Source organism: Micromys minutus (genome assembly GCF_963924665.1).
Source record: "Micromys minutus genome assembly, chromosome: 25".
Taxonomy (NCBI): Eukaryota; Metazoa; Chordata; class Mammalia; order Rodentia; family Muridae; genus Micromys; species Micromys minutus.
The window spans coordinates 23,383,565-23,397,314 of NC_137960.1; the positions used below are offsets into that span (position 1 = coordinate 23,383,565).

The 13,750-nt window shown below is 51.2% G+C and overlaps 1 protein-coding gene across 1 annotated transcript; it reads right to left on the reverse strand.

Moving 5' to 3' along the window:
• Nucleotides 1-1,446: 1,446 nt before the first annotated feature.
• TBATA (thymus, brain and testes associated) lies at nt 1,447-13,383 on the reverse strand (the record flags this gene model as incomplete). The annotated part of the gene is made up of 9 exons (XM_080938198.1): nt 1,447-1,532; nt 2,344-2,396; nt 3,561-3,705; nt 4,508-4,589; nt 6,349-6,540; nt 9,564-9,643; nt 10,266-10,424; nt 11,825-12,072; nt 13,343-13,383. 9 exons carry the CDS (start codon nt 13,381-13,383, stop codon nt 1,447-1,449), a joined length of 1,086 nt encoding a protein of 361 aa, XP_080794324.1.
• Nucleotides 13,384-13,750: the final 367 nt, after the last annotated feature.

Below are 13,750 nucleotides of genomic sequence, written 5' to 3' on the forward strand. Positions count from 1 at the left end.
GACCTGGACAGGGGTGGTGGCTTATATTTGTAATCCCAGAACAGGAGAGGCTGAACCAAGAGGCATGTACACTCAAAGCCAGTCTGAATGAGGTTAAATGAAGAGCCCCATCTCAGTTTGAAAAAAGCAGGCATTTGGAAAGAAATGGGCTCATGTGAATTTTCACTTCATGAATAGGGAGCAAATAGGCACCATTCTAAGAGGACTTGTGGGGAATCTGTCTCCCCATTATGATCTAAAACATGTAGAAGGTCCTCATTCAAGAATGACAGGTCCTCACCAGACACCAAACCTACGAGAGCCTTGACCTTGGACTTTTTCACTCCCAGAATGTAAGACAAACTTCAATTGCCTATGAATTACCTAATCCAAGGTATCTGTGTGGTAGCTTTTCGAACAGAGAAAACAAAGACAAGACAGAGTCTCACTTCTGCAAGACGTCAAAGCTCCAGAGATGGAGGGAGTGACGGTCTCACAATGGAGTAGCCTTTCTGTCTTATGTCACTGTTCTATTACCATGAAGAGGCACCATGACCAAGGCAACTCCTACAAAAGAAAGCATTTCATCGGGGCTGGCTTAGAGTTTCACAGGTTTGGTGCAGTATCTTCTTGGGAGGAGACATGGTGGAACAGAGGTAGACATGATACTGGAGAGGTAGCAGAGAGTTCTACATCTGGATCCACAGGCAGCAGGAAGAGACACTGGGTCTGGCATGGACTTGGGAAACCTCAAGGCCCACAGTGAGTGACACACTTCCTTCAACAAGGCCACACCCACTCTAAGACCACACCTCCTAATCCTTTCAAACAGTGCACTTCCTGAACACATAAACAGGAGATCCAAGGGGCCATTCTTATTCAAACTGCTACCCCCTGGTGGTTTAGATGGTACCACTCCTGTTATATTTGACCACATTTTTCGAACCATGAAAGGAAGTAATTGGGAAGCATATACTTGCAGGGTAAAGATGAAGCCAGAGAACAGCAATGGGCACAGTTGTTGATTAGACTGCCACTGAGAGGGTGGGGGGCAAAGGGGGAAAAGGAAGCAGGAGGCCAGGCATAATGGCTGGATGGTTCATGTTAGGTATCAGTTTGACAGTGTCTAGAATCACCTACAAGTCAGGCTTCAGTGCATGCCTGTGGGAGATTATCTCGATTGCATGAACATGTGAACACCTTTGCTAACTGTGGGTGGTACCATGGGCTTGCTCTGTGGGAGGGGACACTACTCTTGTAGAATAAACCATCCAAACACAGACACTCCTGGGGAGGTGTGTGGCACTGCCTTCACCCAGGGAGGGAGAGCAGCATTTTATTTAGCAGAGTACTGTTGGAGGCCAGGGGCTGGAGTTGAGGTAGCAGGACTGGAGCCACCCACCCCTCTCCAAGCTGAGGAGATGCCTTTGAGCCAGGCAAAAGTCTCCGTGCTCCGGCCTGTGCTCCTCAGTTTTCTGCTTTTGGCTTGGTCGTTTTCTCCTCTGGATCCTCGCTGGGATGCACTAGGAGAACTTGGGCTTTGCCCATGTGCTCTAGGGGATGGGAAGGGCCATGTCAAGAGAGCAGACTAGGCAGTGCCACGGTCAAGGCCAGCTTTTCCTTGAGTTCAGCTTTGAACGCGCTGGTCCCCCTCTGGGAGCCCAGCTACACCCAGGTCCCTTCTCATCTGTGTAACAAACACGAATCTGAGCCCCTGTGCTATGCCAGACACTACTGGGTGCTTGGGACCCTTGCACAGCCTGATAAGAAAGAGTCACGTCCACCGATGACAAGCATTCTCTTCTTCCCTGTAGCTGCCACCCCACCCCCACACTCCCTGGTCTAAGATACTGTGTCCACTGCCAGGGCCTCTTTCTTGGGCTCCCTAGTCCCTGTTTGCCATCTGTGCATTGCATAGTGACCACAGGGACATATCATATCCTGCTCATAACCTCCAGAGTGACCTACACTCTTCAAGAGGCCGACCCTCTTGTCTTACCTCATATGGTTGCCCCCTCCCCACAGAGCCCAGATACCCTGTTCAGCGTGGCCTTCTGTCAGCATACCAGGCAGGAGAAAGCTGTACTTGTAGACTCTGCCTGGCATTGCCAAGTGGGAGCGTCTGTGCCTCATGACAGGGAGTCCTCCCTGGTTCACCTACTGTCCTCCCAGGGCATTCTGTTCTTTGGATACTTCCTCTCTAAGAAATAAGCCCCGATGACATAGGAACTTGTCCCAGTTCTTCCTTCATGACTCCCCAGAGCCTGACACATAGTAAGTTCTCAATCAGGCTTTGCTGCATGGAGAAGGAAGCCAACCTGCTTGCTCTGGCTGGCTTCACTGAACCCTTCTGAGGACTCTTACCTGGTTTGTCTGTCTTGGATAGAGGTGGTGTCTTCTTCTTCTTCAGAGATGGACTATATAACCAAATACAAAAGACAGGATCGGTCGGCTGAGTCTACAGGTGGTCGGGCGGGTAGGAGTTGGTGGCTGGCATGGGTGTGATACCACCAGCTCTCAAGAAAAGCAAGACACCCCACCCCTCCTGAAAAGCCTGGCTTAGGACTGTCCATACACAGACCCAGGCACCTCCCTGCACCTCCTAAGCAGGAGCCCGTCAGCTGTGCTTCTATGCATGCTGACACCATGGGGAACCAAGGACCTCTTGTCTAGAGTTGTAAGGGACAGCAACTGCTATTGCTGATCCCATAGACCCTGTCTTTCAAGCTGGTTCTGGGCAAGTGGTTAATGGTCTCCTACCTAGTGTGAGTCCTAAGCCTTTGTCGCCCTCTTCACCCCTGTAACTCTGTAACTCTGGCAGAAGGCTTTAGAGATGAGGTGAAGAGGCAAACTTGGGGTTTCTCATCCAATCACAGTAGAGCTTGCCCTTCTTACTGGGCTCTTTCCGGTCGGCTTAGTTACAATGTTGCATGCAACATTAGGAACAAAACCCAGGGCCTATAAAACTGTCTAGGAATGAACCCCCGTCCATCCTGGAAACAGGATGTGGTGGTGCTCACCTGTAATCCCAGCACTCAGGAGGCAGAGGCAGAAGGATCAAGAGTTCCAGGTCATCTTCAGACACAAAGCAGGTTTGAGGCCAGCTTGGTCCACAAAACAAAAACCTCCCACCAAAATAAGCCTCCCCCAAATCAAAGCCACTTTCTCTGGCAAATGTTACTTCCTGCAGTGTGTCCTTTCCTGACCAGTAGGCTTCTGCTCCTCCTACTTCCTGAGATGGCCTTTCCCCAGCCTCTCAATTTTGCCGTTTCCAACCCTCAGTGTTTGGCTAGGAGATGACTATGTGCACACTGCACTTGGTGTGCAAGTGTGTGAGGACCAAAAGTCCAGCACCCACATCGGTGTTCTTGGTCCTGCTCCCTGAGGCAAGACCTCTCAACTGCATCCAACCACACTGATAGATCAGCTCAGCTAACCAGCTTTGTTCAAGGATCCACCTTCCTTTCCCCATCTACAGTGAGACTATAGGTGGGTCAGTAAACCAGGGACTACCCCGAAGCGGCAGCAGCGGCAGGGTGTGGTTCTGGGAACAGAAGGACTGGAGAGGGGCCGGAGCCCACCTGTACGTTGCCTGTTGTGTCTCTTGAGGAGGCTCTTGAAGCTCTTGGAGTTGATTCCAGAGCTTCTCTGCTGGGATGGAGGGGAGGGGCTGAGGGATGAGCTGAGCCACAGCAGTCTGCAGAAGCCCCAAAGCTAAATCTTTTTCTGAAAAAGCACAGGCAGTATGCTCAGCCCTGTTTCCTACCTCATCCAGTTAAGGACAGCTTTCTCCAGTAGTGTTACAGTGTTACATTCCTCAAAGGCCACACCATCACCACCGTACCCCCCACACTCCCCTCCAAACTCCCCACACCACCCCACACCACACCACACCCACCCCCGCTTCCAAGGAAGAATCCCAACAGTGCTTGTAGCTATGTGAGCAGAGACCTTTAGCCCTTCAGCACCCCCTCCAACCATGAAAGCCCATATGCACTTTTGGTTTGGGCCCTTTCCATTCCCTCCCACTTCTTTCCTCCCCCCACCCCACATTTGGAAATCTGGGATTTTACACCCCTCCCTTCCAACTCCCTCCTCCCATCTAGAAACCTCATGTGTACTCATGGGTCTTATATACAAGCCTGTGTGTTTGTTCCTCTGTTTGTACCAGTGTGCATATGCTTTTAACAGCAGCTGGGGGGGGGGGGTTGTGTCTGCTAGGTACAATCTGGATTTTTTTTTTCTCATCCCTATGCCCTAGGTCAGTACTAAAGAAGGGTCTCCTCCAAGGGATGGGAGCCACAGAAATTCTGCTGGGAAGACTTTGGGGTGCTTTGAACTCCCAAAAGAAAGGAGAGAAGGTCCTGGAGTAGAAACTGGGTGGTATCTGCCCTGCAGGATCAGGAACAAGGGCAAGATCTTGACAGCCCACATATGCCCCTCCACACACACACACACACACACACACACACAGAGAGAGAGAGAGAGAGAGAGAGAGAGAGAGAGAGTCACATTCTGTGGTCCTCACCTTTTGGTGGAGCGTACAGCAGCCAGAATTGGATTGCTCTTAGAGAATCTGTTTGTAGAATTTGGCAAAGAAGCTCCAAGATCTGAGTGTAAGAGGACAGGCCATGGTCAGTGGGAGCCTCTGTCACAGACAGGAAAATGTGTTGGGAAACAGCAGGCTCCTCCCCTCAACCTGGGGTCAGTCCTTGGACATGGCCAAGCTGCTTCCTCTAAAGGTTCCTTCACAGGATCTAGCACTTTGAGGGTCTAGACTTTTTCTCACAATTGTCCTAGATACACTTAAGCTCCCTGTTGGGCAGGTAAAAAATGTGAGGCCTGGAAAAAGGAAGCCATCAAGTGGGGACTTTAGAAACAGAATCAAGCCTTAATTATCAGACAGATATACCCCTCAGTACCATAATCTCCATTGAGCTGGTTAGAACCTAGGGCCCCTCACTGGGACAGCAAAATCAGAGCTGGCCAGTCACCTCCTAAGAGACGCACTGAGTCCTGTATGCTGTGATGTTTTGGGTGGTGACTTGGGGTACCCCACGGGCCTCCCCACCCTGGAGCTCCAACAATCTGAAAATGTTTGCTAGGAGGTAGGGGACTCATTGCAGGCAGCCTGTTGGCCAGAGTGGGTTGTTTCTGCCAAATGTCTAGTGAGGGGTTCCATCCAGTGAAGCAGCCAGGAATCTTGACCCATAGCTGCTTTTGACTTTTTCTGTGGCCTTTGGTCAATTAACGGCACCTGTTTCCCGGGTGTCCTGGGGGACTTCCTAGGCCAGGTTTCTGGTAGTGTCTGTAGCTATGGAGGGGTGGAGGGGATACCAGAGGTAGGAGGTAGAGCCCTGGGAGCCCTAGGAAAGTGGGGTTTCCTTAGCATTTTCCAGTCAGCCTTCCAAGGACCTAGAAGGGTCTACAAGACCCTGGCAGGTCCACTTAATCCTTGGTGGGATGGGAACTGGGTTGGGCTTCTGCCTCAGGCCTGTACCTGCTAGATGCCCACCCTAGGCTCCCAGCAGCCCCTTGCAGTGGTGACCCACCCTGAACTGCCCTTTGGCCCTTCCCAGTCCTCCCCATCCTCCTTACCTCCCCTGAGCCCCCTTCCCCACAGGACCTATGAACTTAACTCCAGGTTCGGTGAGGCCGCCCTATGGTGGAGGATGTACCAATACCAGCCTGGCTATGCTTAGACATCCTTTAGGGACCTGAGCCACAGAACACTACCCAACAGAGTCCAAACCCCCTCATCTGTTGATGGAGATACTGGGATCTGCCTGATCTATCCATGTTGCGGGGTCCAAAAGCACTGCCTTTAAGAGGGAGGTGGTGACTTTCTGGCTCTGAACAGCACTCTCATGTTTTCACCGGGCTCACTGGGATCCCCAGTGCCCTAATCCATTGTCACACAGTGGGGCTCATTTCAAGCCTCAATGAGAAAAGGAGCAACAGAAGGCCCAGGCTAGGCTAGCCTTGCAGGCTCTGGGTTGAGGATGCACCGGGCAGGCCCCTCCCTCCTAACTTCTCAGCATCTGTACAGCTTTCTCAACAACAATGGCTGTTAACACTGGAAGCATTCTTCAGTTGCCACACAGTGGAAACATACGCATGGTCCCACTTTGGCCAATGACCCACGAGAGGGGACTTACACAGTGGGGGATCAGGATGACAACAGGCTTGTCTAGAGGCAGAGGGTATCAGAAGCCCAGGAAGCTGACTCCTGGGACAGGGTCTTTCTGGTCTTACAGTCTTAGGAGGCTTCTCTAAAAAAGCCTCCCACAGAGATGGGTACTGGCTCAGAAGGCCTGGGAACCTGAAGGATGAGACCATTGCAGTCCCTGCGTCCAGAGTAGGGCTTACCAACAGCTCTTGATCCTGAAGAGCGGAGGCTTGGACTCCTCCATCTTTGGCAGAAGTGTGGCCCCGCTGGCCCTGGCGATAGCGGCGGGTGAGGGTGTGGCTGGAAGCAGGGATAAGCCTACCGGTCTCAGCTGAGTACTTGGCCCCCTGCTCTCTCGGAGGAGGATCCCTCAAAGAAGGCTCTTCCTTCTGCTAGAACAAAAATGACGGGAGACTCTAGGAGCCAGTGAGGGCAGGAGAAGGCATGTAGGGTGGGACATGGGACCGTGCTACCAGACAGGCATAAGAATGGTAACGTTGAATGAGCTCAAACTCCTGGAATCTCCGAATTGAGACCAGCAAGAGTGGAGATGTCCCCTACCTGCCTCTACCTGCTCTGGAGCAGGTAACCATGACACCCCACTGAGGACCATGAGCGCTGGGTAGCATCAACATCTGGAGTTCTTCTTCATGCTGAAGAGGTATCCAGAGAGCCCTTGAGTGTTCAGCCAATGAGCTTCCCCTGCCTGGGCATTCCTTTCCCCAAAAGGTGTCTAATCCCTGGTTCACCCTGAATAAAGTGTATGCCATTCACATCCGCTGCCAAATAAACCAGTGTGAACAAACAAAAATCGGCCTTTCATTAAGGATTGTGGGGGAAGGCCTTAAAGAGCCACACCTAGAACTCTGGAGAAATGCCTTCTCCCTTCCAGCCCTCGTTCACATTCAGACTGGGCTCTGCTCATCTGGGGCTCCAGCTCGATTTCCCCTCTCTGCCAGGGAAAGATAGACCTCCACTCTCCCCTCCTCCCTTCTCCCTCTTTCTCTCTGTTCCTGACTCCCAAAAAGTAGTACACCCCAAAACAACAAATGTCCTCTCAGATTCCGCTGTTTCCCCTTCTGGTCTAGTGGACTGTGGACACCTTCACTACCACCTCTTTACCACCCAACCCTCAACTCCACACACCCTAACCCTCAACTCCACACACCCCAACCCTCAACTCCACACACCCCAACCCTCAACTCCACACACCCCAACCCTTAACTCCACACACCCCAACCCTCATCTCCACACACCCCACTCTCCACCCTAATTCCTGGCTCAGCTACCCCTCTGTGTGAGGTCTGTTCCTTACACATTAACACCCTTTCTTCTCCATCTGCTTCCTCACACCGTGTGTGTGTGTGTGTGTGTGTGTGTGTGTGTGTGTGTGTGTGTATGCAGGTACATATGGATGCTCAGGTGTGCATGTGTGTTCAGAGAATAACCTCAAGTGTCATTTCTTATGTTTTTCCCTCCTGAAATAAGGTATCACAGCGAACCTTGTTCATCTCTGCCTTCCTAGAGCAAAGATTATAAGCATGCATTGCTATGTCAAGTTTTTTTTTTTAAGATTTATTTAATTGTGTGTATGTGTTTCTCTGGATGTATGAATGTGCACCACATGTGTGCCATTTCTTTTGTTTATTCCCTGGAACTGGAATTACGAATTCTTGTGAGCCACCATGTGGATACTTAAAACTGAACCTGGGTCCTCTGGAAGAGCAGCAGCCGGTACTCTTAGCCACTGAGCCATCCTTCCAGCCCTCCAATCCCCAGGGACTTTAAAAAGGGGGTGTCGAAGGTTAAACTTGGGTCCTCACAAATGTACTGTATTTTATTTTATTTTGAGACAGGGTCTCTCTACATAGATCTGGCTATGTTAGAACTCACTGTGTAGACCAGGCTGACCTCAAAGTCACAAACTCATAGAGATTTTCTTGCCTTCAAGGGTTTAAATGCATGCTCCACTATGCCTATCAGTTTAGTGGCATATATACATACAATACACATACACATATACATACACATATACGTAGGCAAGTGCTTTCTGAAGAAGCGGTGTTCCCAGCTCTTGACTTTCTTTTTCTGCCCCAGGAAGCCTCTGGGTGCAAAGCAGGCTTAGAGCTTCCTGCCCTTGAAATTCTAGCTATAGAGTTTACTATCTGCCCCCCCCCCATGTTTTTTTCTTTGTTTTACTTTTATTTGCTTCGAGACAAAACTTCAGTAAGTAGCACTGACAAGCCTGGGACTTTACTATGGAAAGCAGCTTAGCCTTAGACTTGCAGTAATCCTCCTGCCTCTGTCTCCCTGGTGCTGGGGTTAGTGATGTGCATCCCCAAGCCCATTTTCCTCCACACTTTAAAGCAAAGGAGACCTGGGCACTCACCTGAGCTACCCTGAGCACCATAATGAGTTAGCTGCAAGCAGGGACAAGAAGCTATGTCCACACCTCTACACACAGGCTGCTCAAAGCACATTCCATTAAAAAGGGCCAGGTCTGTCTCTTAGCATTTTGTCCTGGAATAGGACCCTCAAAGTCACCTCCATTCTGTCGGAAAGGCGCTGGTGACTCTCCACTCCTGATGAGATGGGATGCTAACCTGTGTGAGAAGTTCAGATTTCTTCCTTGGGCTGGAGAGATGGCTCAGTGGTTAAGAGCACTGACTGCTCTTCCAGAGGTCTTGAGTTCAAATCCCAGCAACCACATGGTGGCTCACAACCATCTACAATGAGATCTGATGCCCTCTTCTGGTATGTCTAAAGACAGCCTCAGTGTACTTATAGATAATAAATAAATATTTTTAAAGAAGAACTTCTTCCTTCCTACACTTAAAGTCAACCCCCCCACCTCTCACCTTTGATACCCACTTTTATCCTGTGCTCCAGGATCTGTTCTCGATAAAGATGTCCTGAGATGGGCCAGGAGAGTCTCTGCTCAGAAGTCTTCCCCATATAAGCAACCGTGGAGGACCCTAGAGTAGGGGTTCTCAACCCGTGGGTCATGACCCATTGGGGAATCAAGTGACCTTTTCACAGGGGTCTCCTAAAAAACCATCCTGCATGTCTGGTATTTACATTATGATTCATAACAGTAGCAACATTGCAGTTATGAAGTAGCAATTAAAATAATGCTATGGGGGGGGGTCACTGCAACACAAGGAACTGTATCCAAGTGTCAAGGCGCCAGGCAGGTTGACAACCACTGTTTTAGAGAGCGCTTCTGGGGACCCTTCTTGGATTTCTCTGCTAGGTGTGATTTTGTGGGTTTTCTTTTTTTTTTTTTTTTTTTTACTGTCACTGTCACTGTCACCTTCGTGGTCGTGAGGGTCCTTCCCCTCTTATGCCAGCAGCTGAGCATCGGGGGGACTTACAAAGGCTTTTCTCTAGGCTTCATTCTTTGTTCAACACCAACCTCATTGGTCATTGACTCGATTTCCTTAGTGAAGACGGTCACTCGGGAAGCCAGGTCCTTTAAATTCTTCCTCCAGGTGTCTGAGAGGACAGGAAAAGACGAGGGGGATTGCCCTTCCTGTGTCGTCAGGACTGGGATGGAGGGGAAAGGTTCTAGGTAGAAGTAGCCTCTCTCTCTGCAAGCCTTTCTACCCCACAGGGAGAAGTCTTGACTCTCAAGACAGATAATAGTGTTTGTTTTGTTCCACAGTCAGCTCTCAAACTTCTCTGCCCTGAACTGGCTGCCATCCTGTTCAGCAGGATCTCTACCACACGCTACCCTCGCAGCTCCCCCACACCCTTGGAACAGAAGAGTAGGGCTTGGCCTCCAAAGTCTCTCCAGCATCACAGCTGGAGGTGATGATAAACCACTGCCCGCGAGTACCTGTCCCTAAATATTACAAGATACTAAATATAGCTAAATATAAGGTGTCACTCTTGTCTCTAGCTCCAAGTCACATGACTATGGCCCAAATCGGCTTAACTTCGCTCTTCATTACTCCTTAAATCCAAAAAGGCGCACTATTTGAGGGTAGCAGGAAATGAGGGAAAGGGGGGAACCCCGGGAGAAGAAGGATGGATCTTTCCTGCTCTGGCCCCTTCCCAACCACACACTTTGGGAAAGGTGTGTGCCCAGATAGAAGGGTGTGGCCCAAGTACTCACCGGAAGTAGGAAGCTGGGGGTTCCGATTGGACTGTGGGTCCCCAATGGGAACAGAGATGGTGGGCAGTCCCATCAGATAGTGGGATAAGAAAGTGGAGTGAGGCAAGGCCGCCAGAGACAACTCGTCCTTGACCACGCAGACGGGTTTCCCAGAGAAATCTGCAGAGAGAGTGAGATCCGTGGGCTGGACCCCAGGAGCCAGGGGGCTAGAAAGAGGTGGGGAGGAGCAGGGAGTGCTCCAGGTCCTCCTCTTCCTGTAACTAGACACTCAGTGTTAGAGGCAACAACTAGACCAGCAGCTGCCTTACTCATGGGCATAAGGACAAGGGCCTGCTCAGGGACACCAGTGAGTTGGGCACACAGATGCAAGACTGTCAAGCCTTCATGAGACCTCCTCCTGAGGTCTTTCTGGCTTTCTGTGACAGGTCAGTGAATTGTAGGTAGTTTACGATGAAGACAGAGGGGCTGGGAAGACAGTTGAGTTGGGAAGGGTTTGCAAACTGAAAGCAAGAAAACGTGTGTCCAATGCTTAGACCCATGACTTTTCGAAAGGTCTGGGGAAGATGGTTTAGTAAGTAAAATCACTTGACATGCGAATGGGAGGGTCTGCGTTTGAATTCCCCAGGACCCACATCGAAGACAGATATGTACCGAGGGCATCTATAATCTAGTGTATGTATGTATGGGGAGATTCGGGGAAGAGAGAAAATATCAACGAAGCTTGCTGGCCATCTAGCCTGGCATATTTGGTGGGAAAACAAAGATACTCTGTATCAAATAAGGTGGAAGGCAAAGACTGACCACTGAGGCTGACCTCTGACCTCCACACGCCACAGGTTCACCCACGTTCCTAAAGGTGAATGTGCGCACACACCCACACAGAAAGCCAAGCATGGCGGCCTATGCTTATAATCCTAGAACGGGGAAGATGGAGGCAGGAGGAGGCCTCGTGCTCACAGGACCAGCCATCCTAGCTAAATGGGATGGTGTCTGGGGGACAACAGCTCTGGTCTCTGCACGCACACACATGAACATGCACATGAACACGCATGTGTACACACACGCACACATGTTGTCATAGCCTTAGAATCCAGACAAGTGCCCTCCTGGAGCTCACAATGCTGTGGATGGATTGATTGGTCAGAAGTCAGCATTGTTTTAGAGTGGGCCACCCATCCCTTCTTTTTCTGACTGAGAGGGAAATTCCGTAGGGAACCTCTAATATGCCCTTATAGGCTGCCTTTTCCTCTAGCATCCCCACCCCCACCCCCAGGTCAGTCCTGGCTTGGCCACTGGGCAGTCTTAGAACCCCTGTCAGACTCCACATTCTCTAGACTCTGGCAGGAAAACTGCATGCCTCTGTAGCAGATCTCATGAGCAATCAGCGATCGACCTCCCCCCACTCCCACCCCCACCCCCGCCTTTGCAGGCTCCCGTGGTCAGGTCCTGCGCCCTCTGCTGATCGGCTGCCGCCTCTGCGGGCTCCCGTGGTCAGGAGTGCGCCCTCTGCTGATCGGCTGCCGCCTCTGCGGGCTCCCGTGGTCAGGAGTGCGCCGTACCTTGGATATGAGTCACCCGCTGAGGTTGGGGGTGGTGCCTCGAGAAGAAGGAATGATGGCTGAGGCGTCCGAAGCGGTAGGCACTGGGTGTTGGTTGTGGTGTCTGGGGTTTTGTGGTCTTCGGCTCCTCATGGATCAGTTCGAAATCCAGGATGCCTGGGACCACAGGCTCTTTCTGGGGACCGATATCCCCGTGGCTCCTTGGAAGTTGCTCCGGCTTCTTCTTAGGTTGGGGCTCTGCCTCTGGACTGAAGCAGAGATAGTTGACGAGAGGCCAGTGGTGTTTCCTCTGTCTTAACAGGACTCAAGTACCTATCATGAAGCCCAGCCCCAGAGACCATCTGCTTTCATGGCATGCCCCACCCTACTATACCCCCCCAACCCCCAAAGCTTGGTTCCCCAGAATCCTTTCCCAGTGGTGTCATCTGGTCTCAGTGGACCTCTGTCTTCCTAAGATGATTTGGTGAGGAGCTGGGGCCCATCTGTCAGAGAACAGATGGAACCTCCCAGGATCCCCGCTTTCTTCCTGAGACCAGATCTAAAACCAGAAAGAGAAACCTCAGACTCACCTAGTCACCTCATCCCCTACGAGGTGCCAAACGCCTCTTATATACATTCCCTAGGGACAGAGGCTGGCTCCAACACAAGTTTCTCCCCAACCAAAAACTTGGCAACCCCAGGAAACCAGCTTCAGGCTGTTACCCTCCCCTGGGTCATTATTATCTTAGTTTCAGAACCCAGGGGTCAGAACTAGAGCCAAGACCAGGGAGGGTCCTAGTGAGTCCTTTGCCCACGTGGTCCCTCTCTGGAGACGCAGAGCTGATACCAAGCCGCGAGGGTGGGGCGGAGATGGGGAAACGGACGCCAGAAGCGTACAACTCTTCTCTTATTGGGTGGGGCCGGAGACCAGCCGACTCAGGTTTCCCGCAATCCACCCCATGGCCAGGATTTGAGGATGCTTAGTTTCTGTCCCTGAAGGAGATCGATATCTGTCCCAGGAGAGCGAGCACCCTACCACCTGCCTGGTAGCTTTCTGCACTTCCTTCTCTTGCTGGCCCTGGCTGAAGGGAGGTCCCCTGGTGGAGTGGAGGTGGGCTGGGAATGTGCTAAGCAAGGTGTGCCTCCCGCGATTCTTGGGAAGACGTTGCTGGGCGGCCCCCTGGGTAACCTGTTCCATTCTCCTTCCTTTCAGCTCTAGGCAATCCGGGTCTTAAAGAAAGAAAGCAAACCTCTCTGAAGTGCCAGTATGAGACTTCCTCTACTCCCAAATAAAGGGCAAGTCTCTGGAAACTCCAGAGCCCCTCAGCTGTAGCCCTACCTCCTCCCGGTGTATATCAGATATTGTGTCAACACGGCTACCCAGACCCTTGGTAGATGGCTTTCCAAAAGGTAGAAAGGCTTTCCCAGGACTTGGACCCTGTTTACCAAGTTCCTCCAAAGCCCTCTTCTATGCTGCCAGGTCACCTCCCCATTGGCCTTACATGCACCTCTCCAGCCCATGTATATTTAGGGCCTCACCTCACTAGAGGATACTCAGCCAGTTTCACCTCTGTAGTCATATCAGGGTTTGCAATAAGAGATGGAAAGACTAGACTCAGAACGCCTGTGTCTTCGATGGACAGCGCAGCTCTGGTGGTTGGGTGACTGGTGTATAAACTGAAACAGACGATCTGAGGGCGAGAAAAGGACAACACCTGGTAAAGCTGGACCAGTCATTTCCCTCCCAGACACAAGAGAAACCCCTACAGCGGCTGTCTGGGGGAGTAGTGCCATTCAGAGGGTCTGAAACAACCCAAACCCAGTAACTTCACCTATGTCTAAACACTCATGTAAAGCCAGGGCACTGTGTTGTGAGAAGCCATGACCCAAGTGACAACCACAGCATGGACAAACCCTGCAAACATAGTGCTCAGTATGGTTTGGAAG